Genomic DNA, 15,113 nt, shown 5'->3' on the forward strand with positions numbered 1-15,113 from the left:
ACTCGTAAATCTTATCTTTTCTACCTAAAGTTGAACCTAAATATGTATAGAGAGGTATAGAGGCTGCTAGAATGAGAACAGGGCTGAAACAGGGGTATAGAGGCTGATATAATGAGAACAGGACTGAAACAGAGGTACTGTATAGAGCAGGGGTGGCCAACCAGTCAAGAGCCACAAAAATTACTGTGGTATCACAAAGAGCCACACCATATACCAGCGTTTCTCAACTTTTTTTTCAGTCACGGCACCCTTCATGTGTTTATAGGTCTCACCCTCTGGCCTCTGAAGTTGCTAATGTCTTTTTTATTTGGGCCTCACAGGGTTAAAAGTACCCTGTGAGACCCACGGTTGCAAAATTACAAAATCACTTCTAGCCATTTAAAAAAATAATGTTTATTTAAAGAAATTTAAAGGGGAACTATTTGACTATTTCTTTCACTATTTGGGCACTTTTACACAATTCCTGTGAGTCTATGGAACACCTAGGTTTTTTTCAAAAAAATAAAAATGCATTGTTTTGTATTAATCAAGTACTCAAAAAACGAATTTTTCTACCTCAAGATCTTAAGCCGTTTTGAGGCTGGGCTCCAACCACTGTGTGGCCTGGTGCCAACTGCCACATCAACTGCCACATTATTATGCAGCTGAGAAATCTCTGACATCACAGATATGCACATTTTCAGATGACTCCGTTCAGTGAGGGTGAATATTGTGAGAGGAGAATTGGAAGAATGCGCCAATATGAGAATTAGAGACATAGATCCTATTAATATAAGTCCACATAGCTAAGAAACAATGGTAAACACTGAAAAAGGCCATTTATAAGATATTTAAGCACATGTATAGTCAATTGGTCCTGTTGTTCAGCCTCACAATGCTATTTGATAGTAAATGTGTTTATATGTCCCACCCTCTGGCCTCTGAAGTTGCTAATGTCTTTTTAATTTGGGCCTCACAGGGTTAACCTCTTAAGCCCGAGATATACAGTAAAAGTGTATATTTTCAGCATTACGTTTGTTTACCAATTATTTTAACTGTTATTAGTGAAATATAAGATTATAGAAATCTCAGGGCATTGTGTCGGAAACCGGCGCATATTGACAGGAGGAAGTGGCACATCCAAAAGTGAGTGTAGTCTTTTGAAGGAAGAGACTCAGGGCACACCAGCCCCTGTCAATCATCTGACTTCTGGATTTACTTTTTTATTTCTCTTATTTTTGGGATTATCTCCCACAAACCTGAACGTTATTGCCATAAAACAGAACGCAGTTAGTTTCTCTACCTTTCTGTGAACGTCTTGCAAAAAACGGTGTTGCAATATGATGAAAAATGGTGGGGAAATTTACATTATAAAAAAGATGGCAGAATTCAGTACTGTATCTACAAAACCTTCTGTTTAATCATCTTCCCTTTATTCATTTGCTTAGATTTTTCAGGTCTAGTCAATTTTAGCATGGTGTTATTCACAGTCAAAGATAATTTTTTTTTTTAAATAGAATTGATATTCTCCTTTGGTTCATTACAATTTACTCAAGCCTAGTAACAGACACACTATTTCTGACACTGATCCATATATGTCCCTAGATTCAGATACCAAGAACATGCAAATGGACCATTTAAAAAAAATCAATGTTTATTCTACGTCCTTATGGAATGAGTGACATAAAAAAAAAAAAAAAAAAAAAAAAAGGATGGAAGAGCCGCACATTGACGGGCAAAGAGCCGCATGCGGCTCGCGAGCCGCGGGTTGGCCACCCCTGGTATAGAGGCTTATATAATGAGAACAGGACTTAAACAGAGGTATATAGGCTGCTAGAATGAGAACAGGACTGAAACAGAGGTATAGAGGCTACTAGAATAAGAACAGGACTGAAAAAGAGGTATAGAGGCTGCTAGAATGAGAACAGGACTGAAACAGTGAGGTATAGAGGCTGCTAGAATGAGAACAGGGCTGAAACGGAGAGGTATAGATAGAGGCTTCTAGAATGAGAACAGGGCTGAAACAGAGAGGTATAGAGGCTGCTAGAATGAGAACAGGACTGAAACAGAGGTAATGTATAGAGGCTGATATAATGAGAACTGGACTGAAACAGAGGTATAGAGGCTCATAGAATGAGAACAGGACTGAAACAGAGGTATAGAGGCTGATAGAATGCATAATCTAAGAAAGTGTTTTGTTTTTCTCATGTCAAAACATGTTTAGGGAACCTCAAAGACCTATATTACGAGACCTACAGAGACAGAGACACACCTCGAAGGCATCCTCGATGCCGTCCTCTGTGACTCCTTCGTTGGACTCCTGCGAGGCCGCGACCTTCTCCGACAGGTAGCGCAGGATGAAGAAGGACTCCTCCGTGGCGATGCAGACCAGCTCTCCTGAGTCCGACCAGAAGATCTGAACAGAGAGAGAGAGATCATTTATTTAGATTAGATTCAAATGTATTGTCATCATGCAGCAGTACAGTACAACAAAAAGAGGTTTGGCATCCAACCAGAGTGCAAATGTAACAGTAAAGTGCAATAGTAATATACAATGTACAGGTGATTCAACTGGATATAAAATTATATATGTAATGTATATATATTATATATCCACATCCGTCTGTACATACCTGCATATAACCCTTGTTACATATATGTAGATACTATATCTGTACATATCCCTTACCTACTCTTACTAGTTACGCTGCTGGCCAGTGGCCAGTATGACTTACTGCCATAGTGTCTTTATACCTGTATCTAGAGATGTTCCGATACCATTTTTTCCTTCCCGATCCGATACCTAAGCTTTGGGTATCGGCCAATACCGATACTGATCCGATACCAGTGCATACATAAAAAGAAAAAACTATATTATATAAATGATAAAAAAAATATATATATATTTTTGCTACCGATACCGTTTTATATACTGTTTTTTAGTAATAACTAGAAAGTAATGGTATTTATTCAACAACAGGTGATTGCATAGATTAGTATTAGTTAGGGATGCTCGATATTGGCTTTTTTACCAATACCGATATACCGATATTGTCCAACTCTTAATTTCCGATACCGATATCAACCGATACGATATATGCAGGGTTCCCCCCCCCCAAGAAACTGAATCATTTCAGGTAATTAACATTACATATCTCTTGTCGTGTAATTAATACAACATTATGCATACTTTGACAATAAATAAAATAAAAAAAATGTCTTACTTGCTTTCCTGGGTAAATAAAGGTTAAATAAATGTAAAAAAATAAAATTGAAAACAGATACCGATATTTTCCGATATCACATTTTTATGCCAATATCGGTAGGCCGATAATATCGGACATCCCTAGTATTAGTATCATTAATTGACAACTATGCTCAATGAGTTCACCCACGGAACGGTTGTTGGGACATTGATTCCGCACGGACGTTATACGTTGTTGCACTTGCTATCCAGGTGCTCCGGTTCAGTTAGCTAGTAGCAGAGGCTCTGGCTAGTAGTAACGTTTATGTTGTGATTTTTAATGCACAATAAATATTCAACATTCTCTTTTGAGACTCCCCCTCAGACACTTATCCTTTGGCACTAAAAGCTAAATTGCGTGCGAGAGGTCGATCAGTGACCACACTTAGGTTAGCCACGTTAGCGTGAGCTAGATGGAAAGACAATGTAATGTTACTGGTGAAAAAGTGATTTACCTTGGAATACTCCTTTGCCAACTTGCTGTACTTTGCTTGCAGGTCTGCAGCCATTATTGCTGGATTATGAATAGCCACAACTTTAGCCAAGGTAATGTTAAGCTAAAACTAGCTTTTCGGTTAGCTCTTCAGCTAGCTAATAACACCAGCAAGTGAACACATCAGAGCTCCCCATCACACCGCTCTGTCGGGACGATGGCATTTAAGAAAGTATCTGCTGTTAAAATGACAAACAACATTGACACTTTAATTCACGGTCGATTAAAAACACGTTTGTTTTATAATGCTCACTCTCAGCAGGAGGATACCGCACGTGTTGTTGATAAATTACGTCATATGGTATCGGAGCATAGAATTGACGTGTACTCGCCGATACCGATACCAGCATTTTAGGCTGTATCGGAGGCATTACCGATACTGGTATCGGAACAACTGTATACCTGTATTATTACTACAACTTAGGGCTGGGCGATAAAACGATAACGATAATTATCACAATATATTTTAATAATCGATATCGATTGATAATTAAAAAAAATATCAATACAATTATTTTCCTTTTTTTTTTGTGACCTGCAACAGGGCAGTTTTAAAACCAGAGACAGTGGACAGACTTGTCTTTTTTGCCTGCAACTTAAAGTAATGGCTTTGCTTGTCCAAATGACAATACTGACCAAATTGAGATTTATTTTTCTCTTGTCCATTTATTTTGTTTGCTTTCTCATTTAAAATACAGTTTGAAACCGTCTGTACACAGTAGGCTATGTGTGCTAGCAGAGCTAGTCTCCAGTCGCGAGTCACGGTGCACATGTGCGGTGGTTTGTCCACCAAAAAAGCACCAAAAGATAGAAAAGAAACTAGCAGAGCCAGAACTGTTCAACTCCCCTGGAGCCACAGCCAGCAGAGAAGCCTGTTTACTTTCACTTTCAAACCAGCTGCAGCCTGAGAACTGGAGTGTGAGGGGCTGTAACACTAAAGATGACGGCAACGACAAAGAATTGCTGCAAAATAAAGATAGATCTGTTGTTAAAAAAAAATATATATATTTTTTTTTAATACTTATAACAATATTGATAATTAGCGATATCGAGTGATATGATATCGTTATCGATATCGTTATCGTGATATCATTTTTGACCATATCGCCCAGCCCTACTACAACTCTGTACATACATCTGATTAGCACTATTACTCAGTAGTACTAATTTATATATTTTATACCCAGTTTAATCACCTGTACATTATATATTACCATTGCACTTTACATTTACATTTAGTCATTTAGCTGACGCTTTTATCCAAAGCGACTTACAAGTTCTGTACGACAAGTCATCACTTTACTGTTACATTTGCACTCCGGTTAAATGACAAACTTCTTTTTGTTTTACTGTACAATAAATTCAAATCTAATCTAATCTACATTTTCTAGATCTACATAGATCTACATAGTCAGTCAGAGGTCAGACTCACGTGTTTGGGTTGGATCTCGATGCGGCGGACTAGCTCTGTGTTCTCCCAGTCGTAGAAGGCCAGGCCGCTCAGTGACCTCACGCCCAGCAGGAAGCCTCCGTAGATACCTGCAGGAGACAGATGGACAGTGAGCCCGATACACAGAACCCCCTGTTCAACAAACCCTCCAAGAACCACACCCTGGTCCAGTTTGACATGGTCTCCAATTCTGTCCAATCCGAGCATGATCACATGGCTCGTTTGTTTACACGGTTTATTTGTCTCATATTTTAATTATTTAGTTAATTATATTGTTTACAGTTTCCCCCCCCCCTCATATTTCTATATTCAGATCTAATTGTATTGACTATATTGATATGAATAGTCTTTCTACTATTACCCTGACCATACCTGTACCTCCCCTCCCCCCTGTACTGCTATGACACCCAAATGTCCCCAAGGGATCAATAAAGGAATATCTTATCTTGTAACATGGGAAATGTGAAACAAAACCCAACCAATGAAAGTGCAAAGAAAGAGAGTTTAAACTCCACCACTGATTTGACCGTTTCAAAACAAACATACAGTAGGCAATGTTCCCTCAAATTTATTTTCGGTCTGAGCAAACACTCAAACCTCCTGAGCAGACATCAGCAACTACTGAGCAACATACGTCACCTGCCGATTAACCGGTTAGTTGATAAGTGGCGGTTTGTAAACGTATAGTCTAACGGGCGCACGTTAGAGGGAACATTGACAGTAGGTGTAAAAAAGATAACACTATTTACTTTCAGCTCCAAAGTCTGGCTTGAAGGTCTTCTTCTCCTTGAAGTTCTTGAAGATCTTCACCACACTGTTGCTCTCCCTGATGGCATATCTGTGGAGAGAGACACAATGTTTGGTGCTCAATTGGCTGATCTTGTGTGTGTATGTGCATGCGTTTCGTGTTCAACGTTAAACTATTGTGCAACCTTATACTGTACTTTAGGGCTGACCCCTATTAGTCGAATAGTCGACTAATCGGTCGAAAGGAGCCGTAGTCGACCAGCCAACCTCTTAGTCGAATACAAAAAAAAAAAAATAATAACAATTAAAAAAAAATTTAATCATTCTTTCCAAAAGAAAAGAGGCATAGAAGCGTGGCTAACGCTAATGGCACGCATACCAGAGGCTAACTGCCGAAAACAGGCACAGAGGCACTGAAATCCTCTGTGCCTGTTTTCTTAGGCAGTTAGCCTCTGGTATGCGTGCCATTAGCGTTAGCCACGCTTCTAGGCCTCTTTTCTTTTGGAAAGAATGATTTAAAAAAATTTATACAGGAGCTCTCTGAACTGATTTCACTATGTGTTACCGGATATGATAAGGTGATCCTAAATGGAGACTTGAACATCCATTTTAATAAGAAAACAGACTTCAAAACTATAGAACAAAAAAATCTACTGGATAGCTTTGACCTAACACAGCATATAACAAATGCAACTCACAGGCTTGGGAATACATTAGACTTAGTTATAACAACAACTGGGCTAAGCATAAACAATTTCTCAATAACTGAATTACCTCTCTCCGACCATCACTGTATATTTTTTGATACTCAAATAACCCTTACTAAAACAAAAAAATAAATCATAGTTCAAAAGAGGCTCCTAAACGACAAGGCTGAATCAAAGTTCATTGATCTTATCAGACTACATGAACCACACAATCATGACAGCTCTCTAAATGAAATGGTAGAAAATCTCAATGATGCACTGTCATCTGTATTAAATTCTGTCGCCCCACTAAAAACGAAAAAGAAGAAAACCAGAGCCTCGCCCTGTTTGAACTATAGTACGGTCAACAAAGAAAAAAGGAAATGTCGTGCAGCGGAGCGAAAATGGAGAAAAACAAAAACCACCATATGCTGTGATTTATACAAAGATGCTTTAACTGCTTATAATAAAACCATCCGCTTAGCAAGGAAAGACTACTTCTCTAAAATCATTACAGAAAACGCTGGAAACTCCAGAATCCTTTTTTCCACTATTAATGTACTACTCAACACTGCCCCTACACCTCCTCAGTCATCAACGGTTAAGTGTGAAGAACTTGCACTATTCTTTAACAACAAAATAACCTTGATCAGGGCCAGCATTACTCATGATGGAAATAAAGCTGATTGCAGCAAACCGCGCAATGTAACCATGAGAAGATTCACATGCATCACATTAGATGTACTCTGCAAAACTGTCTCAGAATTTCATTGTATACTTGTATGCCGTGACAAATAAAACTCTTGACTTGACTTGACTTGAATGTAACTCCTCCACCTCAGACATTGACCCTATACATACAGCTTTCTTCAAACAGGTGTTTCAAGCCCTGTGCTAGATATCATAAACACTTCCTTTAGAACTGGTATTTTCCCAAATGCCTTTAAAACAGCAGTTGTAAAGCCATTACTAAAAAAAACCTAACTTGGATAGTAATGTAATGGCAAATTATCGTCCAATATCCAACCTACCATTCATTAGTAAAGTACTTGAAAAGATAGTTTCAGTTCAAATAAATTCCTTTCTTGAAGAAAACAACATCTTAGAAGAATTTCAGTCGGGATTCAGAAAATATCATAGCACTGAAACTGCCCCCACCAAAATAATCAGTGACCTCAGGCTAAACTCTGACGAGAATAAGATCTCCATCCTTATCCTGCTAGATCTCAGTGCAGCATTTGATACAATCGATCACGATATTCTAATCGATCGTCTTGAAAACCATGTCGGTTTCTCAGAACATGTGCTAGGCTGGTTTAAAACATACATCAGAGGGAGGAAATTCTATGTTAAACTAGGAGATCACATGTCTGATATATACGACAACAACTATGGAGTTGCACAAGGGAGTTGCTTAGGTCCTTTACTCTTCTCCCTTTACATGTTACCGCTGGGTGATCTCATCAGAGAACATAATGTAGATTTCCATAGCTATGCGGATGATACACAACTGTACATATCTGCTGAACCAAATGATACAGCGATTAGCTCCATTACAGACTGCTTACTGGCAATAAATAAATGGATGAGTAAGAACTTCCTGAAACTAAACGAGAACAAAACTGAAATTCTAATTATCGGCCCCAAAACTAAAAAAGAAACATTAATAAAGAACCTGGGAGGACTAACCCCTTGGATCAAATCTGAGGTCACTAGTCTCGGGGTTATCATAGATTCAGAACTGAACTTCAATTCTCATATTAGCAAAGTGACGAAAACATCGTTCTTCCATCTCAGAAATATAGCAAAAGTACGACCATTTATTAATCAGAACGATGCTGAGAAGCTAATTCATGCATTCATATCTAGCCGGTTAGACTACTGTAATGCACTTTTCACAGGTCTCCCTAAGAAAACCACAGAGAGGCTTCAGCTAATCCAAAACTCTGCAGCCCGACTGCTAACTAGAACCAAAAGGAGAGAGCACATTAGTCCAGTCTTAGCTGCTTTACACTGGCTTCCTGTAACATTTAGAATTGACTTTGAGGTCCTTCTCCTTACATACAAAGCTCTAAATGGACAGGGACCTAGCTACATCGCCAACACTCTAATAAATTACACACCAGCAAGAACACTGCGATCATCAGCTGCTGGACTACTAGAGGCTCCCAGAAACAGTCAAAAGAAGATCGGTAATGCAGCCTTTATCAACTATGCCCCAAAACTGTGGAACAAACTACCCCAAAACATCAGAGAAGCCAACTCGCTAGACATCTTTAAAAGACAGCTTCTTTTAAAGACATCTCTTTGCTCAGGCATTTCACTGTGGGGTAATGCAGGCAAATATTTGAAGATAGATATCTGCTACCACCTAGTGGCAAGGGGAAATATTATTATAGAAACATCAGGGATATCCTGACACAAATTGTACTTACCTGCACTATTCTTACCCTGCCTACTTTTATACACTGCCTATCAAATTCATGTGTCGGTTCTATGCTAATTTTATCTCACTACCTCCTACTGTATGCACTGTCATTTTAAGAGAACTATTTTATCACACTTTTGACTTCTTACTGATGACTATTTTTAAACTGAATCATTTTAAACTATTTTTATTATTTGTATTACTGAATCAAACTGTAAACAGAGAGCCTATTGGGATGCTAGATCCTAATGTGAAACACTGTGATTTACCATACCTTGCTATATTCTTGTCGGTTCTATGATGTTGGAGTGATGCTCTGTTGTTGTGAGCGACACACTGCTCTGTTGTTCTATAAGGTAACTTAGAACTGTACTGTGTAAAGAAACTCAAAGTGTTAAGAGCGATGGAAACTCAAAGTACTAAGAGCGATACACTGCTCTGTTGTTATATATTTTTCTTTATTGAACAATCTTATCACACTTTTTACTGTCCGTTCTATCTTATTATTTTTTAGCCTATTTTAAACTGAATCAAACCGCACTTTTTTACTTTATCTAATCTATTCTATTTTATTATTTGTATTGCTGAAGAACTGTAATTTGCCTAACCTTGCTACCTCTCTATCTCTTTGTATTTACATTTTTCAATTTTATGCTCGCTTATGCCTGTATTTTTTACTGTTGTGAAGCACTTTGAACTGCAACCTCTGTATGAAAAGTGCTATACAAATAAAGTTATTATTATTATTATTATTATTATTATTATTATTATTATTATTATTATTATTATTATTATTATTATTATTATTATTATTATTATTATTATTATTTCACCCATCTAATGAACACACTAGACTAGAGATGCATCCATCAGTGGACCAATTGCATGCTTTTGCAGAGGACAAGAAGCCTTCAGTCGACTCCTTCAGACATTAGGCACCCCCCACAGCCCAAATGGAATGATAAAAAAATATATATATATATTATACTTTTTCATTTTTATTTTTTTTATAGTCGACTAATAAGTCAACTATCTGCAAATTTCGTCCAATCATAGTCGACTATCCAAATCCTTAGTCGGGGACAGCCCTACTGTACTTAAATAAATAACTTATTTAGAATGTACCCTTGTGTTAGCTATTTAATTGAAATTATGTTTCAGGAAATTACAGCAAATGTCTCTTTATTGCACATTGTTTTGCCTCCCTCCAGACCACCCCCTAGTTGGGACTCAGCACCATCTCGTTTGGGGGAAAGCCCTGGTCTCCCCGGGTTGTTTGGACCAGGCTCAGAGAGCGACTGGAAGGGGTTCTGTGTGGTACTTACTCAGAGGAGTCGTGAGCCCAGGCGAACTCCTGCGCTGAGCCGAAGCTCTTGTTCCTCAGGGCCATGGCGGTGTAGATTATGTACTCTCCGTCTCCACACACCACCACAAACCTGCACACACAACATACACACCATAGAGTTAACCTGCACACACACAGACACACACAGACAACATACACACTACCACAAACCTGCACACACACACACACCAAAGAGTTAAAAGGCACCTATTGTGAAAATGGCCTTTTCCTGTGTGCTGCATTGTTGTTACCGAATGAAGAGTTGTCCCAACACTGAGAACATGTTAAATATGTTAAATATGTATAAGAGTCAAGCTGTGGTTAGCTAGGGTCCCTGCAGGCATTAGGGTTAGCTGTTAGCTGCTATGGTTAGCTGTACCTTCCATTGGGGTTGTGCTGGATGTTAAGAGTCAGGTTGTGGGGGTTAGCTGTACCTTCCATTGGGGTCGTGCTGGATGTTAAGAGTCAGGTTGTGGGGGTTAGCTGTACCTTCCATTGGGGTCGTGCTGGATGTTAAGAGTCAGGTTGTGGGGGTTAGCTGTACCTTCCATTGGGGTTGTGCTGGATGTTAAGAGTCAGGTTGTGGGGGTTAGCTGTACCTTCCATTGGGGTCGTGCTGGATGTTAAGAGTCAGGTTGTGGGGGTTAGCTGTACCTTCCATTGGGGTCGTGCTGGATGTTAAGAGTCAGGTTGTGGGGGTTAGCTGTACCTTCCATTGGGGTCGTGCTGGATGTTAAGAGTCAGGTTGTGGGGGTTAGCTGTACCTTCCATTGGGGTCGTGCTGGATGTTAAGAGTCAGGTTGTGGGGGTTAGCTGTACCTTCCATTGGGGTCATGCTGGATGTTAAGAGTCAGGTTGTGGGGGTTAGCTGTACCTTCCATTGGGGTTGTGCTGGATGTTAAGAGTCAGGTTGTGGGGGTTAGCTGTACCTTCCGTTGGGGTTGTGCTGGATGGTCTGGGGGTAGATCTCACAGCTGCCCATGTCTTTGACCGCCAGAGGAAGTCTCTCCCCGTCTTTGATCTCTGCGTCTCCCATGGCTTTCAGGTTGGCCTGCTGGACCTCGCTGTGTTTGGCCCAGATTATCTTACCATTGGCGTCCATGGACATGGCCGGCTCCTCACGACCCAGCTGAGAGAGAGAGAGAGAAGAGAACGAGAGAGAGAGAAGAGAACAAGAGAGAGCGAGAAGAGCACGAGAGAGAGAGAGAGAGAGAGAGAGAAGAGAACGAGAGAGAGAGAAGAGCACGAGAGAGAGAGAGAAGAGAACGAGAGAGAGAGAAGAGAGGGAAGAAGAGAGAGAAAGAAAGAGAGAGAGAAAGAAAGAGAGAGAGAAAGAGAAAGAGAGAGAGAGAAGGCTTCAGATTAACAGGCTGTTCAGAATTATTGCTCAATCAGTTAGCGGAGCTTTTTCTGAGCCAGGAACACTGCTTACCTAATGCACTGCCCAGTTTGTAAAGGTGTTTTACTACTGTGGGGTAGTTAGGCAGAGAAGTGCTAAAAGAGTAAATAAGAGTAGACTATTTTCCTGTGCCTATGGCACAGGGAGAATTAATTGGTTATTAAACTAGCTTTGTTAAATTTAGCGGCCATCAGGCTCCACAACCATGGACATGGACTGCTGCCAGCAGCTGGAGAAATAACGGCTGTAGAACTCCAGGGCCCTCATTTATCAACGTGTCTTACACACAGATATGTGCTTAACCTGTGCGTACGACCATTTCTAAGCAAAGAGTGGGATTCATCAATTTCAACTTGAACTTGACCTCGTGCTTATGTGTACGCACAGCTCGGAGCACACTTAGCTGACGCCCAGTGGTAGAATATATTATTAAAACAAGGAAATGAGCTTCTGTGCATTAGTTTCAACACTGGCATGTTCTGTATGAACCGTAATTCATTATAGTTCATTGTAAAATAGCAACAGTAGTGTAATTATGGTCAAAACCCTATAAATAGCATTTGGAATAATAGATCTTTCTCTCAGAATGAATGCAGCATGGTTTATATAGCGTTATCGGAATATACGGGGTGTACTGACTGACTGCGCTCCGCGTAGCTCAACTCGTTATTATTTTGCGCACAGACCGCAGAAAAACGGGAACGTTTTGATTATATTTAAAAGGCTTTACGTTAAACGAAACAAGTGGAATTTCGAAGCTGTAAGCAGAATACAAGTCATATGAACACCCACGATATAGTGTTCTTCCCCCTTTTTACTGTATAAGAAAGAATAAAAAACGCATTGCAATGACACCAGATAGTAGACAGACTATGTAAATATGATGATGGGATTCAAGTTCGCGTTTTTGTTGATCATAGGCATGCTGTCAGAGTATGATATCTTAATCAAACATTCTAGAACATTTGTCTCACAGATCATGTCATAATAGAACATAGGCTATGGCATGGTCCATCGTGATATTGTGTAGACTGTTATTACTGTACCAGTACCACCCATTGTGACAACAGCCTTGTGAGTCCCGCACACAAACATGATGGAATTCAAGTTCATGTATTGAAAGGCAGGCTACATCATACATGCAGTGAGATTCATTGTTCTTGTATATGCTCTCGTATTATTGTTTATATAGGCTACCCAATACTGACATCAAAATAGATTGTAGTATGCCTCTAGAAATCATATGCAGCAGGTAGAAGATTGACAGAAGATCCATCGCGATTTGGAATAAAATTGAGGAGAACTTTAATCCCTGGGTATTAATCAAACAACACGGGAAAAGGCAGTCATATTCCAGCACGGTCTTTATTGGTGTTTGCGCTGCCCAGGCAGCAATGGTTAATAGATATCATATCCGACATCACCGTAAGTGTACACGTCTGTCAGCCTGTCTCATAACCAGTGATGCCGGTAACGCGTTACTAAGTAACGCGTTATTGTAATCTGATTACTTTCCCCCGAAAATAGTAATCTAACGCGTTAATCTTTAAAAGCCAGTAATCTGATTGCAGTTACTTGTCCAAGTGGCTGTGCATTACTATTTCGTTACTATCTCATCATAAATTCATAATGCAGGCGGAATGCAGTATTTTATTTCGTTTTCGACAGTCAAAAATACATTTTGAGCTGTTTTTCTTTTGGGAGTGACGTAGTGTGGCAGTGAAAGGGTTACACAAGAATGTGTCCCCGCGGCGTGACTGGACACTGTCTGTGAGTGACATCTGCTTTGGTACAATCACATTCCCCATCCACCGTCTGCGAATCAGAGGCAGAGTAGGGCGGGTCTTCACAGCACGTCATGTGACATATGCGCCAATCGTGTGACAGCAGGGCTCCGTCGTCGGAGAATTCCACCCCAAAACGCTTGGCAAAATTAAAAGTGAGTTTCTGTTCAGACTTCCATCCCAAAACGCTCGTATAGCCTCAGTCACTACTTCACGTTAATATGCGGAGGAAACAAAATACTGTCTACCGCTAAAAACAGCACATCCAATTGCATTGAAAGCATCTGGAATCACAACACTGGGGGACCCTGATGTAAACAAGACAAAAGTCTTTCTCTGGTCTGCATCCCCTTAACAATTGTATGTATTGAGCTGTACTGTACTGTACCCATTCTGCAATCTGTTAATAAAGTTTTCATTCATTCATTCATTCATTCACTAGCCGACGCTTCGACTAGGTACAGGAGGACTCGGAGGCCAGCCAAACAGCAAAAGAGAGAGATTGTTTCTTTCCCTTTTGATTAATGTATATTTGATGGTGGCAGAGCAAAAGCTCTTATTTGCCAGATTTACAGTTAATTTACATGTTAAAGAGAGACTGATTGTATGTTTATAGAGACATTTATAAAAACAATTTAATAGTTACAGTTGATATAATTGAATAGTTCAGCCTGCATTTGTTAGATGTGAATGGATATACACTGGTTTTGTAAAACCACTGGCTGGCTGCTCTAATGCTGTGAGCATCATAGACTGTTGCTTTACCATACTTGATGGTACAGAAGCTGAAGCACTAGTTTAACAATTTACGTTATGTGCAGAGAAACAAGTTAAAAACTATTTATGCACTTTCAATAAAGCGTTTAAAAAAAAACGGTTGGGGGAACGACGACGACTTCGTAACCTAGTTACTTTCAAAGTAACTAAGTTACTCTGATAATCAAGTAATCAGTAAAGTAACTTGGATTACTTTTTAAAGGAGTAATCAATAATCAGTAATCGGATTACTTTTACAAGTAATCTGTGGCATCACTGCTAGGGATGGGTATCGTTAGGATTTTATCGATACTACTACTCCTATCGATACTGCTTAACGGTTCGGTACTTTATCGATACTCTTATCGGTTCTTTTTGATAATTTTTGTATGATTTTTATATTTGCAGTTGAGAGCATTGGTCATCTCCCTACAGTAAAGATTAGAAATGATTGAATTATTGTAAATTTGTGTGGAGTGGTGGGAATAGCTGCTTCAATAATAACTTATAACAACAACAGACAAGTTAGACAACTATGTATACAAAAAAAACGATATACACTGAATGATTAGTTGTTACCTAAAGTCCTTGGACTCCACTGTAGAGAACGGGTGCAGGCCTTTGACAACAAACTTTGTCACAGCCCTGTGACACTCGTTCACCCTATCCTCTGTCATCTTTCCTCTAGCTGCTAGGGAGAAAGGACTTTGGGTGTGGAGGTAGAGGGTCGAGGAGGATGTGTGGTGGGCTCACTGGGACACATTGGTGGCTGACCTCAGCTTGACGATCTATAAAAAGTTTT

The 15,113-nt window shown here is 39.6% G+C and overlaps 1 protein-coding gene across 2 annotated transcripts in view; it reads right to left on the reverse strand.

Moving 5' to 3' along the window:
- copb2 (COPI coat complex subunit beta 2) overlaps positions 1 to 15,113 on the reverse strand; it is a 45,541-nt gene that overhangs the window by 18,294 nt on the left and 12,134 nt on the right. For both annotated transcript variants that reach the window (XM_084326866.1, XM_084326865.1), the window contains exons 9-13: positions 11,302 to 11,501; positions 10,353 to 10,463; positions 5,916 to 6,004; positions 5,149 to 5,255; positions 2,252 to 2,395 (exon numbers count right to left, since the gene is read on the reverse strand). In XM_084326866.1, coding sequence (XP_084182992.1) covers positions 2,252 to 2,395; positions 5,149 to 5,255; positions 5,916 to 6,004; positions 10,353 to 10,463; positions 11,302 to 11,501 — 651 coding nt within the window. The remainder of the gene's footprint in view (positions 1 to 2,251; positions 2,396 to 5,148; positions 5,256 to 5,915; positions 6,005 to 10,352; positions 10,464 to 11,301; positions 11,502 to 15,113) is intronic.

Source organism: Notolepis coatsorum (assembly GCF_963971535.1).
Source record: "Notolepis coatsorum genome assembly, chromosome: 13".
Taxonomy (NCBI): Eukaryota; Metazoa; Chordata; class Actinopteri; order Aulopiformes; family Paralepididae; genus Notolepis; species Notolepis coatsorum.